Source organism: Phalacrocorax carbo, chromosome 17 (assembly GCF_963921805.1).
Source record: "Phalacrocorax carbo chromosome 17, bPhaCar2.1, whole genome shotgun sequence".
Lineage (NCBI taxonomy): Eukaryota > Metazoa > Chordata > Aves > Suliformes > Phalacrocoracidae > Phalacrocorax > Phalacrocorax carbo.
The window spans coordinates 1,810,692-1,835,544 of record NC_087529.1 but is presented as its reverse complement, the minus strand read 5'-3'; the positions used below and the strand labels follow the sequence as shown (position 1 = coordinate 1,835,544).

General features: G+C 48.1%; 1 protein-coding gene and 1 long non-coding RNA gene across 3 annotated transcripts; one reads left to right on the top strand and one right to left on the bottom strand.

Moving 5' to 3' along the window:
* The first annotated feature begins 505 nt into the window (after window positions 1-505).
* On the top strand, window positions 506-20,826 carry UNC119 (unc-119 lipid binding chaperone). Of its 2 annotated transcripts, none has more exons than XM_064467737.1 (5): window positions 506-652; window positions 10,764-10,877; window positions 11,810-11,912; window positions 13,702-13,874; window positions 14,706-20,826. In XM_064467737.1, exons 1-5 carry the CDS (start codon window positions 529-531, stop codon window positions 14,816-14,818), a joined length of 627 nt encoding a protein of 208 aa, XP_064323807.1. In that variant the 5' UTR covers window positions 506-528; the 3' UTR covers window positions 14,819-20,826. The 2 variants fall into 2 exon arrangements, with proteins under 2 accessions (XP_064323807.1, XP_064323808.1); XM_064467738.1 differs by lacking the exon at window positions 506-652 and adding an exon at window positions 8,768-8,846.
* Window positions 20,336-24,853, bottom strand: LOC135316062 (uncharacterized). The gene is made up of 3 exons (XR_010375508.1): window positions 24,715-24,853; window positions 21,204-21,685; window positions 20,336-20,408 (listed from the first exon to the last, which is right to left on the bottom strand). It is a non-coding gene; the product is annotated as an uncharacterized LOC135316062 (long non-coding RNA).

The window sequence follows — 24,853 nt, the reverse complement described above, 5'->3', positions numbered from 1 at the left end:
GCCTCCCTTCCTGCCTTGTGTGCCCCTGCACCTCCCCCTCATTGCTTTAGGGGGGCTGGCTCCTGTCTGGGGGGGATGGTTATGGGGTTCAACTGTTAGCGGGGGGGGGCTGTTCTTACTTAAGGGGATCTGTCTCTTGTTAAAGGACATGAGGACATGGGGGTTACACCAGAATGGGGCCCAGCTCCTCCACTGGGTGCATTAGCCCCAGGTGCTCGGGGGGCGGTTATGGGACCCCACACCCCATTATGGGTGTTCTGCCCACCACCCCCGTGCTCCCGGGGGCAGGGATAGGGGCTCGGGGCTATTCGCCCCCTCCCGGCTGCTGGGCTCTGCCCCTCCCCGCCATGATGGGGGGCTCTGCGAGCAGCCGGGGGGCCGTACCCCGCTCCCCCCTCGGCGGGGCGCTGGGCCGGGCGGGGGGCGGGCCGCGGGGCGGGCGGGGCGGCGATGCCCCTCCCGGTGCGGCGGGGCCGGCGGCGCGGCGGGGCCGGGGCCGCTCACACCGGCGGCGGCGGCGGCGGGGCCATGAAGGTGAAGAAGAGCGCCGGGGCCGGGGCCGGGGCGGCGGCGGCCCGCACCGAGGAGGAGCTGGGCCGTAAGGCGCTCATCGGGCCCGACGATGTGCTGGGGCTGCAGCGGGTCACCAGCGGTGGGTGCCGGGGGGTCCGCGGGGGAGGGGGACCGCGGCCCCTCTGGGGCTGCCTGGGCTGGCGGGAGGTGGGGGGGTGCAGGGGGAGCCGGTCCCCCCCTCCCCAAGGGACAGGGAGTCGGGGTGCGGGACCGCGGGGGCCGCCCCGGGGATGCGCTGGGGTCTGGGGACCCCTAAGGACCGGGGACCGGCCCTTCCCCAGGGGATGCCCGGGCCTGCGGCTCTGGGCCCCCCCCCGCCAAGGATGCACAGGCTGTGGAGCATCTCACCCCCACCCCGGTTAGTGGCGAGATGCCCCCATCACCCCCCCATCACCCCCTCCTGTGCCTGTGCCCCTCACGCAGGGCTGAGCCCCCAGCCCGTGCCCACAGCGGTGGGGCAGGCTCCATCCGTGGCCTCAGCATGGCGGGGGTCTTCTCTCTGGACCCATCCTGCAGCCCCCCGGTCTCCCATTCCCCAGTATGGCACCACTGGTCTTGAGAGCATCCTCGGGGGCCGGCGGGCGCGGGAGCCGGCTGGAGGGTCTCTTGCGCTTGGCTGAACAGCTCGGTTGGGACCGGTGGCTGCCCCGCGCGGCGGCGGCGGCGTGGGACCTGTCGGGATTGCAGCACGCCAGGCTGGGAGACGGCATGTGCCTCAGGCCGGCCCGGTCCCAGCGATGCCCAGGGGTGGTTTGCCCCGCTGCCTCCCAAAAAAAGCCTTTTTGCATGTCCTGGGACCTTTGGGTCATCTCTCTGTGGGCAGTAGGTTGGGCAGGGGAGGAAAAAATGCTGGCAGGGAGGAGGGGGGCTGGCCTGGGTGCCCGTCCGCGCCCCGCTTTGCCTCGGAGCGCTCTGTGATGTGGCATTAGAGCAGGTTTCCTGTCGCAGGCCGGGGCTGCCCGTGTGATGAGCCCTGGAGAGGAAGGATGCGGCTGCGAGCGTTGGTGCGTGCAGGCGGCCCCGGGAGCCCGCGTGTGGCGAGCAGGGCTGAACAAGAACAGCCCCTCGGGGACCTGGTGTTGGCTGCAGGGGTCAGGGAGGCTGCGCTGAAAGAGGGGCTGCTGATCTGGGGTGTCCTCGCATCCCCTTCTCCGAGCTGAGATGCTCTGATGGGCTGCAGCAGCGTGATTCACTGCCCAGGCCCAGCAGTCCCCTGCCTGGAGCCGGGAGAGCTGTGCAGCAGGCACTGAAGCGTACTGCCAGCACACTCGGAGGAGCAGCAGTTAGATGGTGAATCCAAGCGATGGCCGCATTAAGCGCTTTGCGTGCTTGCTTTGTGGTTAGCCTGCGTGTCCCTGCCTTCGGCGGTGCTGTCTGGAGGGGCTGCAGGCACGTGGCCACCCCGCACCCTCGCTCCTGGGGCGTGCGGACCTCATGTGGCATCACCGTGGCCAGCGTGGATGGCTCTTGGTGAGCACCTGCGTTCCCAGGGCGCAGGGAAGGCTGAGCTGCTCACCCTGGCTTCAGAGCCAGGCTGGGAGAGGAGCTGGTTGTCGCCTGCCTCTTCCAACCGTGGGGCAGCATGCTCCGGAGCGCAGGGAGGATGTGAAATGCATGTAAATGTTTTGCTCCCCTCCTGCTATGGGGCTTGCTGGTACGAGGGTAGCACAGGGGGTGCGGGGGGGGTCATGCCAAACACGGACCAGGCACCGCAATGAGCCATGGGTAATGCCTCCCCGTGGGAAGCGCTTGTCTGTCCTGCTGCGTACGTGGGAGCCAGCAAATGCTCTCTGCACCTGAACGCCTCCGTGTGCGTTTGGGGATACGGGTATACGATACATCCACGTTGAGCATACTGTATCTTATTACGTAGGAATATTTTGCAGTACCCAAGCTGGGGTTTCCACCTTGTGGGTTTAATACAGAGTAAAGATACAAGTATGTTTTTTTGACCCTTATTATTTTTGGGTCATTCTGTGGCCTTTTCTGATTTCCACGTGCCACAGCAAGCTCTTAAAAACAGATTGCCAAAAATACCAACGTGAAACCGTTCCAGTCTTCTGGAAGAGACTGGAGAGAAGTTCATGGCTACCCCAGCCCCAATCTCTCCCATGGAGACGCTGATCGGGGCAGACACGATGCCCTGTTTCAGCAGTTCTGGGTTTGATGCCCAAAGTTGTGGTGCTTCACTCAGTTTGAGGTTGAAGGGGGAGCTGGCGGTGGGGTTGCAGTGGAAATGTCCTGGTGCCCTGGATGTCCTTTGTCGTTCCAGATGGCGTTTGATTCATCTTTACCTGAACTCATCGGCCTGTGACTGTAGCTCGCACCGTCGGGGGACTGCGGTTAAGCCATGCGCTGCCCAGGGGCCTGGGGCGGTCTGGCCACATCTTAACGTTGCTTCAGCAAACAAAGCCCAGGATAAACCATGTTAGAGGAGGGCTCGGTACTGCAGGAACGTGTGTTTTAGAAATGCTTAACACCACGAGTAGCCTGCGTGCTTCCGAATGGCCTTCCAGCTTGTGTGGGGAGAGGCAGAGTCCTAGCTGCTGTATGGAGTCCCGTATGGATCCAGTTCCACAGGGAACTCCGTAGCATGGACTCCGTGCATGGCTGCCTGCGGCAGCAGGGCGCCGTGCTCGCACCTGGAGGGCCCTTGCAGCCCTGCCTGTGCCTGGGGCGTGCTGATCTTGCACACACTCTTTTGGAGCCGGGTTTTGCCGTCTTATGCTTGCTCTGCCTGCTGCGGAGCTCCTTGATGCTTCCTGATACGCTGGGCAAATCTGCCCGTCCTTCAGCCCTGGAAGAGCTGGCTCTCTGTGGAGCCGAACTGCTGCTTGTGGTTGCTGCCTGTTGAGCAGGCAGCGTGCGGGCAGGCTGCAGGCAGGCTGTTAGCCCTGCGCTGGGATCTGGGTCGAGGGAAAGCCCTTGCTTTTGCATCAGGAAGCACAGCTGGGCTTTCCTCTTCCAATAGGTACAGCTGATAAGTGACCAAATGTTAAATGTCTCGGGCTGGGAGGGTGGAGGTGCAGGATGTGGCTCTGTGGCAAAAGCACGCTTACTGCTAACCCAGAGAAACCCCGCCTGGAACCGGCGCAAAGAGCCAGCTGGGCTCTGCTCTTAATGTGCTTCTAATAAGCTTAAAGGGGGAGTTGTGCAAACTGTCCTGCATATGCTGCGTCCTTTCAATGTTAAATTCTCCAGCGGCTCCAGGGCCGTGACGTTTCCGGGCACGCTAGGGTCCAGCCTCACGGGTCTGGGGTGCTGCCCCGGAATATCTGGGCCTTTTGGCTGGGCTGGCTCTGGCGCTGCTCCAGCTGGATTCGGTGTAAGGCCAATGAACCATTTTCTTTGCAATTAGCAGGATTTGGTACTCGCTCACACAACTGCGGTTACAAAAAGAGGGAAAACCTTACGACGTGATTAATTTAGGATTAGCAAAGGAGCGGGGCAGATCTCAGTTCAAATTGCAATTAATTACTGAAGCAGCCAGAGGACCGGAGGAGTCTGGCTGCAGTTATTGGGATGCTGGTGCCTGTAAATGCCGTGTTCTGCTTCATGGAGCCAGCCGAGGAGCTGGGGCCTGTCGCCCCCGAGCACCGTCCCTCGTGTCTTTGGCCATGCTGCATCTCGCAGCTTTGCTGGGTCATGCTGTGCTACTCCCGCGTTAGCTGCAGGGCAAGGTTAATTCAAACAGAGCTTTAATTTCTTCCTCCATCTTTGGGGTTAGAGTCACCGGTGGTCAGCAGAAAGGTGGTATTACAGCCCCGGTAACGCCATCCCTTTTTGCCAGTGTGCAATAGTACGAGGCTTCAAGCAGATACGTAACGAAAGGCGAGCTTCAGCCTCTGAGACCGCCCTGCTTGCCACAGCTTCAGGCACCTGTACAGGCTGTCTGTAATACTAGATTAAAGCTTGTATTTTAAGCTTTATTCTAAAGCTTATTTTATTTTAGCAGACCAAAAGGTTAAATAATTGATTACATACTTGGAAACAATTACAAAACAAAACCTAAAAATAAGGAATGCACACTTAATCATTTCTGAAACTAATCTCCCCCCGAGCTGTCACGCAGGATTTCTCTGAGACGTCTCTTAGCGGCTTTAGCTGAAGGCCGGCTTGGCAGAGGGCTGCCTCCGCGGGTCGGTCAGGGCAGACCCTCCGTGGGTGACTTTCTCACCAGTTTCCCCGTAGTGTTAGTGGGAAGCTGATGTGCGCAAGTCAATCCTCAAAGCCGCTCCTGGACCATGACTTTCCTTCCCCAATTAATTGGGAACATTTACTGTATTAGGAGCCCTGATGAGCCGGGGGTGTTGGTGAGGCGGTTAATGAATCACTGTTCGGAGTTGTCCAGGGCTGTGATGTGTAGAAGCGTTTTGATATGCTGATTTCTTGTCCAGAGCGATGCCCCAGAGCTGTGTCAATCCGCTCTCACCTGACTTCTTTCCTCAGCGACACCACATAGACGTTATGAACCTTTTCAAGGCTTTGTGATAATGCACAACTTGAAGTGTTGTGAGATAAAGGGTTTTATTAGTAGTCCCGCAGTACAATAGGGGTTCTAAAGATCTCCAGGGGCAGCACACATGGCGTGTGTGTAGCACAGGGTGCTGGGCTGGCAGCTGAGTGGGTTCCTCCAGTGTCCTGGGTTTGGGCCATCCCTGGTGGAAATAGCAAAGCTAAGGGGAATCTCTGGCATACACAGGGGGAGCCAGCCTGGGAGCTTGGGCAGGGCCTGGTTGCTTTGGCTTAGCCCTGTGTAAGGGCAAAGTGAGCTGATTTTGTTAACGTTGTGCACCTGGTTTCAGATTTGAGTGCAATCAGCATGAACAAGGGGGTAGGAAAGAGTGTTTGTGTGCCTTGGGGATGGGGGAAGAGCAGCTCTGTCCTTCCTCAGTAAGGCCTGGAGGGCTGTGATCAAATTAATTGTGAGAGGGAGAAGTCTGGAAAGCTCTAGCTAAAAAAATTGAAAAAAAAAAAAAAAAGAAAAGATGAGCAGGCTGCCACAAAAAGCAGAGCCTGGTGAGCCGTGGAATAGACTCGGTGCGTAGTGTGGCCAGGCACGCTGCCAGGTGGGTACGTCTTACGGGCCACGTACGGGCCCCGGCTCAGAGCCCGCTGGAGGCACCCCTCTGCTTCATCCACGGTGCTGGTCAGTAAATGCAGCGCTGCGGGAAACCACCCCCCGTGGGGTCTTCCTGGTGCGGGATTTTTCCTCTGGGGCGTTCACAGTAGCCTAAGGTAGGTGGGAGGGCTGCAGGTGCCTCCCTGCCCCTTCATCCCCGCTGCCTTTGCTTATCCAAACCCCACGGCTTTAGAAACGGAGCGGATCCTGGCTGGCTTAGCTTGTTTCTCTGCCCCTCTCTTTACGGGACTTGAACTGCTGAGGCAGGGCAGGGGAAACGGTTTAGTTTTCTTCTTTAATTGAATTCCTGTTGTCTAAGCAGGCATATCGATACCGCTTGAAACTCACCCTGCCTTCCCCTCGAGGTCTTGCACTCTGTCCTGCGTTACTGCTCTGCATCTTCACAGGGTTCGTGCTATTTTTGCTCGCTTCCTCCTGAGACTCTTCAATCTGATAATCTCCTAATCTCCAGCTCCTAGCAGTTAATCTGCAGTTGTTTTTGCTTTATACCTGGCTTATGTCTTGGGAGTTGTCTTCAAAATAGCTCCTGACCTTGTTGGCCAATGCATGTTAAGAAATAGGCCTGCACAGCTACAGGCGCCTTCTCGTTCCCCAAGTTCCTGTTATTGCCTGTGTTGGGGAGAGACGCCCCTATTACAAGTTGCTGTTGTTGCATCATTTTCTTGTACAGCATCCTCCTGATTTACACCCATTTTCATGACTAGATTTTGAGTTCTTTCCTACCCCAGGTAGACTCTGCTTTCCTTTGTGGGCTATCAAAGCCTTAAAATAGAAGCGTCCCAGTCTGAGCTTAGACGCTCTGATGAGCACCACAGAAATATCTGTCATGTCTGTGAGAGGGGACTTGTGCTTTCTCCTGGTCGTAGAGGAGAAGGGAGCCTGAAAGGAGCACAACAAGGAGCGCTAACCCTATTGCCCATGAACTCCTCTTGGTAAAATGTGCCTGGTAGGGTGTTTGCAAAGGAAATCTGAAAATATAGCGTCGACTTTTTAGCTTTCTCAGATGAGGATCAAACGCCTAATCTCATCTGTTGGGTAACTGAAATAGCAGGGAGAGGGCAGGAGGGGAAAGTGCCTTCATTAGCTTTCTTCTTGTATTACCTAGCATTGTATTATTCCTCTCCTTTGTGCTCCTTTGTATCCCCAGCTTGTTAAAACACATGGCTGGAAATACGCAGCAGGGCTCACTGGGTATCATTGTTCACAACAATGTGCCTCCTGTCACTGTCTAGGCTGTTTTGCCGGTTTCTTTTGCAAATCTTGGTTGGTTTTGGGAGGGGAGGAAGGTTTCCCAAGAACCGGGTCTTCTCTGGATTGGGCAGCGGAGGTACCGCCTGAGAACTGTGAACAGGGAGTGAGCATCCGCTGTTTCTGATAGCAAAGCTGGAGACCTCTTAACGAATGCCTTGCTACAGATCGGTGTTTGGGGTTTTTTGGAATCACTTTTTCAATCAAAGGGAGTAGGAGGGTTCATGAAGGAATCCCTTGTGTCTGGCTCAGGAAGTCCATCACCGCTGCTGCTTCCCGAGACCACCACAGTGTTGCTAGTTGTGCTTCCAAACTCCTCAAAACAGTGGTAGGTCTTAAGGTGGAAAATGTCTCTAATAGTGGGGAGCTGCAGCTCTGGGCATGAACCAGAGGTTATGGGGAAGAAGCTGCAGAGGCACCGGCAGGAAGAGTGATGTGCGAGTGAGAAGCAGCCGCTAATACCAGGCTTGGGCAAGCCACAAGAGTTTGCTCTTTGCTTTGAGAACAAGTTCAGCTCAGCTGGTGAACTTCCAGGAAGAGTTTGGGTGTGGAGGTCTGGGATACGGCAATTAGCCGGGCTTTAGGAAGGAGTAGGAAATGTTCCTCTTTTGTGACGTGTTCTTGCACTGCTTAATGGGGGTACTGCGGGACAAAAGCCAATCTGTTGGGTTTCCTGAGGTGGTGCTGGTGTGTCCATCCCTTGTTCAGAGCGAGCTCTCTGAACGCCCTGAACCAGCTGAGTCCTGAAGACTTTTTCAAGGAGATACTGTGGTTATTTGGCTGTTAACGGTGAAATGCCGCAACCCGCTTCAGGGGAAATGGGAGAAACAAGAAAATGTTCTGTCCTGAGAGACCAAGCCTGCCTTTCTTGTAATGATCTGCTTCGCTCGATGGAGGTTGGAGCTGCCTTATGTCTAAAATAGACACGGATGCTGCCTCCATTCCCCAAATTGTGGTGCTGGTGAATGAGGATAATGAAAGCAGATGACATGTTTAAGTGCGTCACGGAAGTGTGGGCAACTGGGCCCTACAGTAATTTAAAAATAAGTACGTATGGAATGAGATTAGCAAATCTGACAGTGCTCAGCTAAGCAGAAGTATCTGCCAACTGCAAGCAGCCCGTTCCCAGTAAGACCTTCCAGTGTTGCTGTGGGCTTCTGTTATGTATGGGGGGAAAAAACCAGCACGTGGCTACTTCGATTGATTTTTGAACAGGAATTGTAGCAAGAAAATTTTATACAGACTGAGAGGAATATATAGTCCTCTTTTTTTTCCTGCTAGGAGACTGGGCACTGCCAGAAGAGGAAAAAGCACTTGACTGCAGTACTCTGGCAGCTGATCCTCCCAGATGTCATCCAGTTAGAATCTGGCATGTTGATTTAAACCTTTTTTTAAATTATTTTAAAAATATTTTCAGTGCAAAAAGAGTTGGAAAATATAGTGCAGGGGTGCAAACATGAATGAGCAGGAGCCTGGTGGGGATTCTGCCTGGGGTTTACTCCTCTTCGGTGGCTCTGCTTTGCTCTCCTCTGCTCCAGATGAGTCATGGACACTGTTACTGCAGCAACGCTGCTGCCAAGGAGGGGGATAAAGCTGTTGCCATGGTGCTGGATGGGCAGGAATTCTGCAGGAGGAAAAACACTTAATAATTAACTTGCAGACAAACGCGGCTTCAGACGTTGCCTGCGTGCTCTAGGGAAGGTGTCCCGGGCTCCCAGGCGACCGGCAGCCTGTTCTGGTCGAGCCCCTCGCCTTTGTGGAGAGCAGCTGGGCTGAGCGTGGCCGTGGGCCGAGGGAGGCGAAGCCGGGACTGTGGGAAGCTGCTCCTGCTTCCTTCAATTTGAGTTTTGCATGTGGCTGCTCGGAGCTGGGAAGTCGTGGGGTGGATTAAGGATTTGGGCTGGCTGATGTGTTGGAACCTAAAATCATCGTGTAATTGCAGGGCATCTACCTGAGGATTGCTAAACGTCGGGGCTTAAGGCAAGGGGGTGATTTAAATGTCTGTCCCATCTCTTTGGCTACTTTTAAAGACAGAAAAAATGATTTTGTGCGGTTCTTGGGCTATTTTGTCTAACAGTAGGCTGGCATTTTCTTGTGGCAGTAAAAAGGTTGAGCTTTTATCTTGTTCTTCCTGATAATGTGGGTGCTGGTGTTAGTTTTCCTTTGAGCTGTGTTGATAGGAGAGGGAAACCTCCCTGCCAAATGCCAGAGGTGCTTCGAGCACGGTCCTCGCTCTTCAAGCCCATTCCTTTGAGCGTTGGCCATATGGTGGTGACAAAGGAGAGCAGTAAAACTGTCCAGAGAGTACGCTGGACGCCTCTGTTCCTCGTACCAGTGAGCACCCAGACACTTCTCCAGGTTAAGGAGATTTGCAGAGAATAAAAGGTTTCTAGGAAGGCAGAGGCGCCGGATGTGCAGTCCATGCTCAGCAGCGCCTAGGAGCCACCTTCCACAGCACTGCCTCCAGCTGGCTGCGTCTCTCGCTGCGGAGGGACCCAATTTCCGTAATTACAGATCCCAGCGTGAGATACCTTGCTGCCCGGTAGCTGCAATGCGTGGCATTTGGGACGTTCTCTTACTGTACCACAGCAGTCCTTTATTAACCCCCCTACCTATGGGATGAGCTAAGCACTGCCCATGAACCCTAACCCCCAACCATGGTGTGGGTACCCGGTTGGTTATACCGGCGCTGACGTGGGGGTTGTGATGGGCGGGTATGATCTCCGAGTGCACTGTAACTTGTTTTCATATATTCAATGAATAAGCCTTAGGTGGATGGCTGTATTTGAATTTTAGAAATAGGAAAGCAGACTTGTGCTTGGCTGAGTGATTAACTCAGACCAACAGCAGGGATTAGTAGGCTGAGAAAGGGTTTAGAATTAGAATGTTAAAGTACTACTTTCACCTTAGAACCTCAAAACAAGTCTCCCACATCATGCAGATGCACGGTTGTTCAGAAGCTAACCTGGCTTGTATACACACATTTATTTAGATTTGCCAGGATAAAGTAATTTATGGCTCTGGTTTCTGTCTGAGCTTGTGTCTGTGGGGAGGAGGGAGCCCCACTGCCCTCTCGGAGGGAGGAGGCTGGTACCCAGGCTGGTTAGCTGTCCCAGGGCGCAGCAAGGCTGAAGCCAGAAACATAACTTTCTCCCAAAGGTAATGATTCAGGGAAGTGAATCACTTCCCTGTGAAGTGAAGTGAAGCGGGGAAGGGCTCTGTTCCCCAACTGTGTTCCGAGTACAGGGAAAGGCTTCAACACCATTTTCAGTGCTGAGGAGTAAACGAGTCCTTGCATGGGCCAAGCATAGGTGGAGGGAAGAGGCCGTCCTTTGTCTGCAGAGGGCTGGAGATCGGGGAGGTGGCACAAGGGAGGACACTCCTGCTGCAGTTACGTGCCGGCTTAGTGCTCACAAAGCTGCTTAGTGCTTGTGTTCTGCCAGAGGGCAGTTTTTAAAACAGGCAAAGCCTCTTACGCTGAAAAGGCTGGGATTTGATGGAGGTGCTGTCTATTCTCAGTACCCTGAGGGGAAACGGATGCAGAAGATGCTGGCACAGGGCTGGAAAAAGGTGATGACCTCCGAGTTCTGGGGGAGAGAAGCCTTTCCCTGTCCTGTCCTAGCAGGGCAGTGTGAGCGTTCAGAACTGGGGCTGTCTTCACAGGTGTCAGTTTTGGGTTAAAACCAGGGTAGTAGCGGAAATGCGTTTGGGCTGCTTTCACTGCTGGTTGTGACCTCCGAAGAACAGCCAGAAATACCTGGTAATTCTGGCCTTCATGTAAATTTGCTTTCCTCTGCAGATTATTTGTGCACTCCAGAGGAAAATGTTTACAAGATAGATTTCACCAGGTTCAAAATCCGGGACATGGAGTCTGGCACAGTCTTGTTTGAAATCACCAAACCAGCAGCTTCAGGTGAGCGTGCACGCGCACAGATACTGTTTTCACGAGCAAACAAATGCTGGTGTCTGCTTCCTTTTGCCTTTTCCCGCTCCTTTTACTTGATACATTTCCCCCAAATAGGAGATGCTCTCAATTGCAAGAGAGCTAGAGCCCCAGCTTGGAGCAGAAATACTCTTCAGGTGTCCCTTTGTACCAACACGGTGAACAGAACTTGTTGCTGCTATATTCTTATGATTGCCATCTGTGATGAGAAAGGACAGATGGATGGTGTAAACAGAAGCAGAGGAGGAGGAGGAGGTCACCGTGTGTTCGTTTCTTGGCTGTTCATCAGCTAGAGCCCCCCTGCGCTTAGTTTAACTGTTAGCCTAACGTCTTTCACTCAGGAGTCAGGGAAATGGTATTTCCAAAAGGGAGAAACTTTGTCAATTGTGCAAATCAGACAAACTGAAAATTTGCCTTTTTTTTTTTTCCTTCATGATTTTTAAGTGTTACTTGTAACCATCAAAGTGTTGCCTGTTGCCAGCGGTAATAAAAGCCCAGCGCACTTTTTATTTTCCTACTCAAGCACTCTTTTAATCTTCCCCATCTCCCTGCAGGTGAGAGGAAGTTTTCTGTAGAAATAGAAACATCTTAGAGATAGCAAACGAGATGTGCTAAGGTGAAATGCCTTGTTCAGAGCCATGCAGCACTCCTGAATCAAAGGCAGGAGCAGTGAGTCACTTCAGAAGAAGCATAGCAAACCAAAGAGCCATCCTGCAATTCTCGGTCTGACTGCCCAGCAGTGGGTGCCTTAGAGAGGATAGGAGGAGGGTAAGCGCATCACCAGGCTTTCTCAGAATAGGTTCTTGGCCTATATGACTCAATAATGTATGATTGCACGTATTTTTCGCTGGGTTTCTGTTTCTTGGGTGACTGTGACAGAGCTTTGCTTTGCGCTTTTCCAGAACGTGAGCACAATGACAAGAAGGACATCGACCCCAACGCTGGGCGGTTTGTACGCTATCAGTTTACCCCAGCTTTTCTTAGACTTCGGCAAGTGGGAGCCACGTAAGTAATTGCTCCTGGGCTACTTTATCTAGTGCTGGATACAACGGGTATCTTACAAAAAGTGGCTCTTGTTGATCTTTTCTGGGAGTTGATTTAATAGGGATCTTTTGATACTATGACAATCTCCAAACATCTTTGCTGGGTGCCTTGCTTTCTCTGTCCCTTTAGCTTGTTTATTTACCTCGGGAGTAGGCATGGCACCGAGAGATTAATGCTAAATGGGGCTAAAAAAGGTGGACAGACTAGCCGGATATTCCAAGTCTTCTTTCCTGAGTGCTAGTTTGTTTGTGAGAGGTGCTGCCAGTTTTGGAAGGCATGTCTGCAGCCTTCCACGTTGCATTCGCCAGAAAACATTAATGCATAGCTGCACGTGAAATGCTGAAGTAATGTTTGACGCTTTATGTGCCAGCATGGTCTTTGACCTGTCTGGTAGTACTGCTTGTGTCCACCGATAAACCACGCCAAACCTGGCACCTGAAGCATCTTTCTGTAAAGCTTTAGGCCAAAATTACTGTAATACAGGTGACAGAGTGTATTTTTTCTTTAGTAAAAGTTAGTAGTGATTATTACTAACTATGCTATTACTACTAACTCCAGGTTTACCTGCAGTTAAGTAGCATGCGTGGGGAGATGCAATTTTTGGCTGGTGTTTCCTCTTCTGGCCCTCCAAAGAGAAGGCTGGTGGGCTTCTTTGTCCTTACTGGAGATTTTAGAAGGATATTGGGTCATAGCGTGGCAGGTTCATTATCTTTGTTTATTTTGACGTTCACTTAAGTTTAAATTAGCAGATCTAATCAAGAGCTTTATGCCCATTGCTGTTATGTCACTAAGCCCATAATACTATAACCGAGCATCAGTTACAGCTTCCAGCACAACCCTATTTGTTTCAGTATATAGAAATCATTACACTGGACTCATGTTGGAGTGCAGTTTGACAGGCCCTTCAGCAGCAGATGTCATTCACAAGAACTAACGTACAGTGGTCTTGCTTAAAAAGAAAAAAGTGTTTTTGAGAGCTTGATTAAAACTCAGCGTTGGTTATGATGCAAAAGAATTAAAATGTGTTGTCAGAGAATGTATTTAGAGTGAGGTTGCACGTTACCACTTCCTGCTGATCTTTAAGATTTGCACCGTTCAGGTTCTGTTTTGGAAGAAAAATTGAAGATATGTGTCAATGAGCACCGCTTTGGCCACTATTTGGCCTTTCACTTCGTGCCAAACTAGTAACAGTGGCTTCCTGTCTTGCTCATAGCCTGTCATGTGTAACTGGTACCTCTCTTTCTCCAAGAGGTCATGCTTCTTGGTAAGAGAAGCTTGGAGACAGTGCTGGCTGGGACTTGTCTCCCTTTACCACTTACAAAGCAGGAACAGAAGAAAGACCATTTTCTGTAGATCTGGCTTTTTTTTTAGTACCCGCCAGAAGAATTCAAATAACTTGCATAAAAACCCAATGCCCTAAGGAACGGCTAGTGAGTGATTTAGTGAGGTGCCTGTCCAGGATCGTTGGAGGGATCTGTTCCTCACTGAAGTTGAGTTTAAGATTGTAAGATTGTCTTGTATGTCCTTTTCTTTTTGTAAAAAGAATCAAAATCTAGTATAATCTATGATTTGTAACGCTGTGTTGTGTCCCTGTAGCATGTTTTAAGAAAAAGAGGAAAGGATAAGTTGGTAGGTACCATTGGTTTAGACTTTTGCCTTTTTTTAGAAAAGCTCTCATCTACCTTTCAGGAAGGGTTGAAAAGCTTAATTAAGGAAGAAAGCTCATTTCAGTCTTATCCTTCTTTTTCAGGGTGGAATTTACAGTAGGGGACAAACCCATTAATAACTTCCGCATGATTGAGAGGCACTACTTCCGGGATCAATTGCTCAAGAGTTTTGATTTTGAGTTTGGGTTCTGCATCCCCAGCAGTAAAAACACTTGTGAGCACATCTATGAATTCCCACAGCTCTCTGAGGATCTCAGTAAGCTCGCTTTAATTACGGGGTTACCACACAGTGACGTTACTCAAAGGTGCTCTGAGGAAGCCCTTTCTTCAGAGCTGTCTGTAGAAAGTGGGTAGGGTGGAATACTTCCAGGAGGTTTTGTAGCTGTGTTAATAGAGATTTCACTTTCTAGTAGCGTGTCTCTTGTCACCCACCAGACAGTTGCTGCTTTTTTTTTTTTTTAAATTCATAGAAGGGAAGCTTCAGTGTCAGGGAGAAAAAAGATAATTGTGTTATAAACCAACCAAAAAGCTTGGATTAAAAAAAGGTCCAATAAGTGGGTGACTTGGATGTTATGGTCTGTTTGCCGTGCTGTATTGATAGCTTGAGAGGTTTTAGTTCTAGTATGAACGTAACTTTTATTTTCTCCCCTCTCTCCCAAGACACACTAGCACCAGTACTGAGGCTGTGTCACCTGATATTCTTTACAACCCATAACCACGCACGTCGCACTGATGTTGCAGTCTGTGGAAAATACAGTGATGCACTGCTGCTGATTTAATGTCGCACCAGAACACGTTTCTTTTGAGTTCACTGTTTCATCACTTTTTTAAAACAAAACAAAAGCCCTCAACTCTGGCGTGATACCGGTTTGAGGTTAGGTAGAGCCTATGTATGGAGCCTTAATGTATCTGGTTTATGTCTGAGTTCTCTGAAAGCCGCTGTCATCCTATGGGTTGGGTAGGGCCCTCTTTCAATGTTGGTTTTTCACTTGAGAGTCTGCTGCTACCGGAGCAATCAAACACCTCAGGAGGGCTTCTGTGTAGCACAAATAATTTTATTTTTCTCTTCTTTTCCCCCCCCCTGCAGTTCGAGAGATGATCCTTCATCCCTATGAGACACAGTCGGACAGTTTCTACTTTGTAGACAACAAGCTCGTGATGCACAACAAGGCAGATTATTCATACAGCGGAGGACCTTGAGCACAGGATGGGATGGCCAACCTGCGCTGGCCTTCCCCCTCCTATCGAAGTCGTCAGGGAAACCAACACCTTCAGTTCAGGTGCCCACAGTGTCAACTGGACAAGGATCCACAAACCAAGGACTCTTTGCCACAGTAGGAGTTTCATGACTAAATTGCCAGTCTCATATTTTTTGAGCTTTGAAGCGGACCCAGTTCCTCAGAACTTTAAGCGGTTCTGCAATGATCTTTGGATACCACGTCCCCAAGTTCTGTACGTGTCTGCTTCGAAACGGCCTTGTGGGACCTGGGGGGTTTTGCCCTCGTTCTGCGGATTTGTGTTCTTGCCCTCAAGTATCTGGTAGGACACAATTGTAATCTCAGCGAATGTAATCTGGGAAACCACCTGAGTGGATGGATGCAGATGCAGTGTTGTTTATTTGCTTCTCTTTTTGAATGCTTCAAAGGCGCGGCCGATTTAACTTTTACACCCAGCTGAAAATGTCGAGCATAACATCTCACAAAGCAAGTTTCATCTTTAGGTTAGTTCTCTAAATAAGTCTCTCATCCTTCCGTTTTGGTCCTTCTGTGTAATATTCTGTTTAATCTTGGAAACACTGAAACACACAGTGAAGATGAGCAGTTCAATGGCAGAGCTGTTCTTAATCAGGTACTGTCCTTTTACGTTTCTGGTGAAGGCAAAATAGCGCTGGAGGTCTGTGAACCTCCACAAGCCTTTTCCATTAATTTTAGTTTTTGCAGGCTGATTGCAGAATAATCAGGAAAAATTGAAGGATTTTAGCTTTATTTAACATTTTTACATAGCTAACGTTCAGCCTATTCATGCTCTACCTTTTCCATACCTATTTTCTTTCATCTCTGCTCAATGCGAAGATAAGGGCTTTCCTTTGTCTGGGGCAGTTGGAGAGTGTGGAATTTCCAGTTTTCCATTTGTATCTGAATTTGAAGAATGTTTATGACAGTGTTTGCCCTTTATTAAAAAATGTTTCATATCAGGTATTGATGCAGGTGAAACAGCGTGTCTAATAATGTAGGACTTCAAGGCACAGCAAAAATTTAGCAAAAGCTCTCTTCAGACTAAGAAGTTTAAGACCAATTCTGCCCAAGTTTCACCACATATGCTTCTTAGAAAGCTGGGAGGGCAAAGAAGTAGCAATACCAAAAGAGTAAACCGGCACAGGCAAACCAAACCCTGAGGAGGCTGCGCGGCGTGGCCCGATGTCATGAAACCCTTACTCTAAAGGTCAGCTCATTGACACTTGAAAAAAACACAAGGCAGTTTGTAGATACTTCTATAAATACTTGATGTCTCCATGTCTAATTCTGTGAGTTTAAGTGGAACGTTATGTGTAGCCTCAGCTAGGTGTGACTGTAACAGTTTTTATAAAAGACCATTTCCAGCCATGATCAACACCGTTCCAGCCACAGCCCAGGTCAGGCAGAGCTACAGCTGGTCCCAGGGGAGCCACCTGCCCGAGAACAGGCAGGGTTGTGCTCTTACCGGGGCTGGATCACGATTCCAGGCGGTCCCAGGTGCGTTTGGCTTGGCTTGCTCTACTTCTGACAGAGGACTCGGTTTTCTAAAGAAAATGCAGTGAGTTTAGGTTACAGCACAGAATTCTTTATCAAGATCGATAGCTAAGAAAGTATGTAAAGTTCCCTGATTTTACACAACTAGTATCTTGTGGTAGCTATTATCATAATGAGACTTGTATTTATCACTATTTTTTGTCTCTAGTGTATGAAATCATACAATTAGCCTCCGGCTGACTTATCTCTTTGAGAGTTACAAAGAATTTCGTCATTACTTGCACAATGCTTTCAGCTACCGATCCTTAAATTTTATAGCACAATAATTACTAGAGGTGAAAATAGTTTCAAAATGTTGAGGTGTCCATCCCTGTCCCCCCCTTTTTTGTTTTTTTTTGCATCAGGGCTATGAAACTCTCTAGATGTTAAACGATATTTTGCAAGTTTAAAGTGTTTATAAATTTTGCTCTGACAGCTGAAGGAGAAAATATACCGGTTTGAAGACGGAAGAGAGCGTGCGTGTTTGTAACCAGCGCCTTGTGCAGGCGTTTGGGGGAATCTGTCAGCTCTCACCTGCTGTTCATAATAACCGCTTCTGTGCATGAGACTTTTAAAAGCCTTCTAGTAACTGCGCTTGCCCAGAATGCCTGGTCGTACATTTCAAACAAACAAATATACATCTCGGCATATGTTGGGGAGCGCAGTTGTACTTTGGCACAGACTCTTATCAGTCTTGGGTTATGGTACCGGGCAGCCATATCACAGAGTGTGTCATTGTCTGCTGACCTGAGAGAGTCATGCTCTGCTCATGCTTTATGCGACTTCCTTTTAAGACTTTGGACTTCAAAACCAAAAGTAATTCCATAAAAATACTACTGTAATCAACAGAAACTTGTGGTAGATGTGCCCCTTTACAAGAGAACTGAGAGGAAGTTACCTTGTTCCCAGCAGCGCAGTATCTTGGTGGCTGGACTCTGACACTCGGCGTTTTATGGTAGGTTTCAGGTTAAATGTAAAACGATGAACTACTGATCTGAATTCTGCTGACTGCTCCGATAAGTCAGATTCTCTGGATAATAATTTCAGGCTAACAGAAAATTTAGTGTGAATCATATAGGAGATATTTTATTGAGTGGATTTGTTGTCTTCTAGTATTAGGAATACTTTTAAAGCAAGAACAAATATTGGACACTCTCAGTAAAATAAATTTCAACCTATTTTAGCTTTAGCTTCTCAGTCCGAGGAATTTTGCTTTTTTTAAAAGTCCCCACAGTTTGCTACAAATAACAGGCTCTGATTCTTAAACTGAGGCAAATAACAGAACCTTCTCGGGGTAGTGTAACGAAGGTGCCTGCCTCTGTGTCCCACCGCAGCCAGTGTCACTGTTAGCTCTCCATTTCACTTGGAAATGCTTTGTTAGTGTTTCCTTGAGGTCACCTACAGCCAGGATGTTTACAAACATGTGGCATCGCTGCCCGAGGGAGAGGTTTGTTCCTTTTCTACCTGTTTAGGCACCAGTGTGATGTGTAGTGTTGACAAGAGACATTATGTTGTAGCACCTAAACAGAACTAGAAAAGCGTTTCTTCAAAAACTTGCAGCACAGTTGCTGTCCTAATGCCACTTCTGTCCTTGTTTTGCATCAAAACTTTGTGCAAAATGTCATGTTAAAGACCGCGCTTTGTACAGCACTGAACATCTTCGACTCCATCTGAAAGGGAGCCCAGAGCTCTCAGGTCAGCTGTAAAATGAAACCCACATTTTTTTTCCCTTAATTTGGCAGCTGATTCTTATTATAAACCAGTTGCAAATCAAATCTTAACAGCATCGTCCACAGAGGCATTTGTTAGTCTCCTTGACTAGTTATTACTTTGTACTTTAATATTAATCATTATTGGGTTTACTTTGGAAGTTCATCTACAAAATCACCAGATGCTGGCTCTGGAAAAATAATTCCTGTATTTTTTTCTTTGTTCTCATTTTAAAAATGATTGCCGTTAGCACTGTTGCCATTAGCTCTGTTTTAACGAGCCACTCTGGAAATTCGGGATCTGACTTTCTGAAAGTGAAAGAAAACATCTAAGAGCTAACCAAGATTATCTGCTAATAATGACTAGCTGTTTCCCGTCATAAGCCAGGATTATATGTGTACTTTACAGAGTGAATTAATCCTGGAAAAAGAAACTAAGTCTCTGTGAGTGCTGATAGTGACATAATTTTCCCGAGAGACAAGGAAATAACTCAACACATTCTTCCACTTCCTCAGTCTTGGATTCCTTCAAACTTCAGTTTTTTTAAAGAAAAGCAACAGTAATACATTTGTGGGTAACTGCCATGCTGCATGGTCCAATAGTTCACAGACTTTAGAGGCAGAAAGAGAATAATTTATTTTTAAAATTAACACATCAGGTATGGTTTAAATTCTAGAAACTTTGCTTTCAGATCAGTGACAATAGCCAAGATTGTTTCTGTGAAGGTATCCTTTATGTGGCGACACTTACGAAATAACTGAATAATCCCCTCTCCCTGACTCAGGAGAATTTTTGGGTTTTTTTAAATGTAGAAAGTCTCTTCAGGTTTGAAAGCAAGGTGGTGGGGTTTAGTTCTTGCTCCTAATCTCTCTCTACGCCTTGTTTTGGAGCAGGTCGGTAAGACAGCTGTATTTGCCACCTCTGTACTCCATCTGAGTTTCATTTCAAGAACATGTGCAGAGTGTCAAAGCGGCGGCTGGCTGCGTGTGAAACATTGCAGGCCACCGAGTTCCAAACTCCCTCATTTTGAGCAAACAGACTATTAAAGTACGTGGAGAAATGGTGCTACGGGTTGACCCATAAAACCTAAGTTCCAATATTTGTGACAAAAATTAAAGGGAACTCTTTATTCATGCAAAGATTATTTGGGGGCTATTTAAGGTAAGAAAATGCTAATAACCAACTCTCTTACTTAGTAAATGTTCTATTAATTATTCATAACCTGAAAAAATACGGTTAACAGCTCAATTTTAATTAGATCTGGTCAGGAATGAAACCAGAGAGATTATTGCTATCGCTTACGGGAGGCGGGGGAGAGCGCCTAGAACGGCACTCATTGCACAAAAGCTAGGCCGGTTTGCACGCGTTGGCTCTCCTGGTGAAAGTCATCTCTGGGGCCAAACGGGGGAGAGGGGCGAGGGCAGGAAGAGAGTTCATTTCGGCTCATTGGAACCAAGAGCTTTAAGGCCGTGGTAACTGTAAATGCTGTTTCTCTTGGGTTTGAGACAGACGGACGCTTGTAGCTTCTGTTAGCAGCTCGTTTCTACACCCCCAGCGTAGGCACTCCCCAAGTTCATACAGACGTTTCAGTATTAATCAGCTATTAAATCTCCTTGACAGCTCATGTAATTTTCTAAACACAGACGTGTGTTTGCGGAGCATGACACTCCGGGCCTCAAGCTGCAGCTGGGCTGTTTTCTAAATCACAGGACAGTGTGACTAAGCGGGTGAAGTTGTGTGTCGGTGTTTCTGTCCACAAGCGGTAGTTAACTGCCTCCCTAGAATCACTGTGTTAACGCCTACTGTGACGGCTGCTTCTATCTTAATGCTACACTGAGAAAACCTGTTCGAATGTGACATTGACTTTTTTGCATAGAATCAGAATTGTCTGTATTAAAATGTATTTATAAAAAGATATATTTTTTGTGGAAGGAAAGTAGGATTCTAGTTAATATACCATGGGGAAAACGTTAGAAACATTTTTACCAAGTTCATTTATAATTCTTTGTATCTTGTCAGGTCCCCGATTTGTTTCCTATCAGCACATCCACTGCGGCCGGTTCAGTGGCAATGCGGTGCGCTGTCGTGCAGAGAGTCTGGTTTTCAGAAAACTGGGAGGCTTTTGTTTCCCTTTGGGACAGTCGGAAACTAGAGTAGGTTGCCAGGAGAAAAAGGAACCTTGGCACCGACTCCACTTCTGTGGCTTTAGCTTCAGTAACGAGTCTGTTCGACTTGTTTGCCGATAGATCCGTAGCGAGAGCAAAGATTGAGGCTTTGGGATAGAGAAAATGAGATGCTACAATTTAGTCTTCCTGTAGGAGGAGGAGAGTGCTAAAATTAATTTATACAAGGATTAAATAGGGAGCACACTTGCCTAAAATTATTTTATATTGGCAGCTTAGTTACAAATGTGCGTACTAGGGAATATGCTTAACTTTTTCCATTACCTCGGAAAATGGTTAAAAACCATGTCACTTCCATTAGCAAGTGTTTCTTCTGTAACATATTGCAAAATGTAAAAAAAATAAACCTAAATAAATTATTGATCCTAGAAATGGGGGTAATTGTCTATTTTATTTAAACGTTTCTATTAGCACATGAAAAACATGTACATTTTCATTTCAGATGTCTCCCGTCAATATTTGAACTCCAGTTTTGTGCAAATTTATGTAACTAGCTTCACTTCCTGATGGTTACAAACTAAGCGATGCACATGTAAAAACACCTTGGTGGTTTGCGTAGTTACATGAGTAAAATTATTAAATTAAAAGTGTTTAAATAGGATTCAGCTTTCTGATTGGTGAAAACATCTTGGGGCATAATTAAATTATTTTCAAAGTCCATTAACAGAACTTAGTTGTTCCACAGATCACATTCATGTGCCAGGTTGCGCTTTTGAAAAACCTGCCAGCTGCACTACGGAGAATCAATTTTTGAAATTAATATGACACCGGCAATTGCTGTCTCCGCCGTATTGACTCAAACTGAAACATCTGCTCAGACCGAAGTGACTTGTCCTGGGGTAATTCCGTCCTGATATTTTTGATATTTTAGTGAAAACTTCCTGGGAACACCTCTGTATTCGCCTGTGAAGCAGAACAACTTACCTGCTGTCAGAGGAAAAGAAGTAGAATCTTTGTGTTTGAAAATATCTGCCATAACTCATTTTGATCCCTCGGAATTACTGGGGATGCCTTGGTTACACCGTGTCCAGCAGAACAATTGCTGTGTACTGGAACTTGCGGGAGAAATTTGTTACTACAAGGCTTTAACTTTTGGACCATTCCTTGGAGCCGCATGCAGTCCCTCCGCTGAGTTCTGCAACGAGGTGATGCCCCGAGCACAGAGCTGCGGTGTGACTATCGCTCATCTGAAATCTGCAACGAAGATACACTCAAAGTTTGACATGGGCTCTCTTACAGGCTCTTCTAAATCAGAGGATAATTCCTGGTTTTGCCTGTACAGGTTCTCTGCGGTTAGATGCTCTCTCCTGATTAAGCTTACTCTTGGAATTACCCGAACAACTGGAAGCATCAGGTCTATTTTCTTAGAGTTCTTGAAGGGACTAGATGCTGATTTCACTGAATACCTGAAGAGAAGAGATAGCAAAGTCAGTACTAATAACGCTAATAAGGGAGGTTAAAGAGCTTCTCTGGCTTTGATGCTCCAGTATAATTGCCTGGACTGGTTGAAAAACTTCTGAGATCGAAGAGAACCTTTTTATTTAAAAAAAAAAAAAGTTCCAATTTTATTCTAGATAAAATTTCCCATGTTAAACGTCTGCCAAAAATACACCGCATTGCCAATGCGTTTTCATTTTTTTTCCTTAGCTAGTGTGTCAGTCTCATTTATTAATAAATATGCCTAATCATCCCGGAGATGTTCTGTACCTCTCCTCAGATTCTTATTTTTTAGGGCATTTGTCAGCTGCTCAGCTATTGTGGCAAATCTTACGTGTTCACACCATGCTTTGAATTCTCTTGTTGTTGTTCAAGGGCATTCGTCTATCCATGACTTATGTTCCTATAACATTTCTTAACTGTTGTAAGAGCAGTGCTCAGTGATGTGCCGTTCCCCGGTTCCCAATGTATATTGTTAAGAAAATGCATCTTATTTTTAAAGAAAATTTTAGAGATTACAGCCGTCCATCTTTGCATGCTAGGATAAACCAAAGGTATGTATTCTACCCACTTAAGTCCACAAAAAGGAGTAATTGCTTTACAGAGATAATTTTTTTTCCTTAATCAGTGCTATACAAGAACTTAAAATAGGAGGTGAAATCATTCTGGATAATGCATTTTAATTAAAACTACAAAGAGAATTTAGGTAGGTAGAGCATAATTGCAGTTGGATGACTCCCAGCCATTATTTTGAAAACTGACATGGGACCTTAAGTAACAAAGGCCTGTTTTATTTAATAATAATTTAATTATTCTAGCAGAGGGCGTAAACCGTGTTAGTGAAGCCTGCATATGAAAGTAATTTGTAGCAAGAAATAAAAACAGGCAGGGAAGTTACAAACAGCAATATGGAAAACACATATTGAAATTTACTTTACGAAAGGAAGTTACCACATGCGGGCGAGAAAGGCTCTAAACACTGTCAGTTCTTCCTTTCCTACTGAATGACAGAATGGATCACAAGAGGGGAAGAGCAAAATGGATATTTTATAATCTTTAGAGTTTAGCTACAAAGAGTAAAAAATTATTCCAGATGATGAATGATTGGAATATGCTGGTTTTACCATATTTACTGGAACAGTTATGCGCACAGCTGTCCTTGTACTTGCTTGGCCTCAGACGCGTACGCAGCTTTTGTTTTTTCAATAAAGGCAAGCAAAAACCCAAGCAGCAAAGCCTGGGCAAAGGGAAACGTCCGGCAGTTAGAGGTAGAGCTTTCAGTTGAATATCAAACTGCCACACTTAGGTGTCACTTGCAAGTCCCGCGTGCGCGGTACAGTGCGTTTCCTCGTGCCCGCAGCCAAGAAATGAAACGGGCACAAAGCGTCCTTCGAGCGGGCGTACGCAGACCCCGATTCAGCTGTGAAAGGCGTGCTTCGCAGCGTGCACCAGACCCGAGAGCTGGAGATATCTAGATCCTGGTTTAGTGAAAAAAAAAAAACCAACAAACCCTGCCAAAACCAAAACTCAACCCCAAAACATTTTCTTTGTGGGTGATGTTGTGAAAGGTACGGCGTACCACAGTTACGCGAATGTTGCCCATTTCACCGGCATTCAACTCGTTTTGAAAAAATCATGGTTTTATTTCCCAAATGCATACCTTACCACCCATATATATAATTGTCTAATTAAACCTGCCGGCTGCTTTGATGTCTGTACAGTTTCATAAGTCAGGAGAACAGAGGTTACACTACGTCCCCTAAAATTAAAGCGTGCACAGAGACCTGATTATAATTTCAGAGGAAATAAAACTTTCTGCCCCTGACACGCCGAGTCCCTTTACCACCGAGGTGCCATGTACCTTTGAAAGACATCCCCCCCGCTGGCGTATGTCAGCTGGCATTTGCCATAAGCTAAATTTGAAATAACAGTTCTCTGCAGCGGACAGAGACACGTGTACGCTTCCTGCGGCTAGCTGGCAAGAGACGCTTCCAGGAAGCACAAGAGCCACCCCTTAGATAACTTTAAAGGCTATTACTTCAGCTAACATTTATATTTCTTTAAGCTGAAATGAGAAAGATCGTTTCCAGCCGAAGAAAAACATTGCACTAAAAGCACTGCAGTTTATCCCCTTGGATTAACTGGATATTTGGTAGAAAGTATTTTTCCATAGGTTTTGGTGTGGGTTTTTTTTTTCCTGTGTAGTTTTTTTTTTTAATGTTCTAAAGTAATGGAGTTAAAGGTAAGTATAACAAATACCTTAAGTAATCATTTAAGCCTTAGACAGGCACAAACACGCCAGACTTGCTCATGTGGTTGAAATTAAATTCCTCAGTAGCTGCCTGCTGAGTGAGATCTTAAATTCTTTGCTCATCCAAATCACGTAAATTCCCTCCTTTAGTGTTATTTATTTATTTATTTGTCACTGATTCGCTTTTACCCGAGCGCTCGGTGCGCGGCCACCTGCAGCTACTCCCAGGAGCAGCACGGACCGCCAGGGCAGGCGCCCCGGAGGCTGCGGCAGAGCCACACCTGCCTCGGACGGACGGACGGACGGACGGACGGACGGACGGACGGGCTGGCTGAGGGACTGACTGCCCCCGCCTGCCCCTCACGGAGCGCGCCCTGCCCGGCTCCGGCGTCGCGCGGGGCTGAGGCGGCGGCGAACGCCGCTCGCGCCCAACGGCCTTTCCCGCCCTCCGCTTCAAACCCCAACGGCTGCGGCGGCGGCGGCCAATCAGCGGGCTAGGCCGGGAGGCAGCCCCCACCCCTCCCCGCTCCCCGCCGATGGTCAGCGCTCACCCCGTGAGGCGGCAGCCCCCCGCTGGCCGGGCCGCCCCGGGCTGCGGCCGCGAGGGAGGCGGCAGAACGGCTCCGCGGGCACGGCAGCCGGCCGAGCGGCGGGGAAGCGCTGCCGCCGAGGTGGGTCTCGGCACATCACCTCAGCGCTAGCTCGGCAGGCTGCCCCCCCCCCCCCCCCGCGCCGGCTGCTCCTTACCTGACGTAACGAATTTTCTGGTGACGATCGCGTGGATAAGGAATTCGAGTAACGCGACTCCAGTGAGCGCAGCCGGGCCTAACTGGCTTTGTAAGGAGTAAATATCTAGTGGCTTTATTGACCTCTTCTGTGCCCAGGT

Excerpts from the sequence above, each read along its gene's own strand:
- UNC119 (XM_064467737.1), top strand. The coding sequence starts at position 529 with ATGAAGGTGAAGAAGAGCGCCGGGGCCGGGGCCGGGGCGGCGGCGGCC. Across the intron at positions 10,878-11,809 it reads CACCAAACCAGCAGCTTCAG|AACGTGAGCACAATGACAAG; the intron begins GTGAGCGTGCAC and ends GCGCTTTTCCAG. Across the intron at positions 13,875-14,705 it reads ACAGCTCTCTGAGGATCTCA|TTCGAGAGATGATCCTTCAT; the intron begins GTAAGCTCGCTT and ends CCCCCCCTGCAG.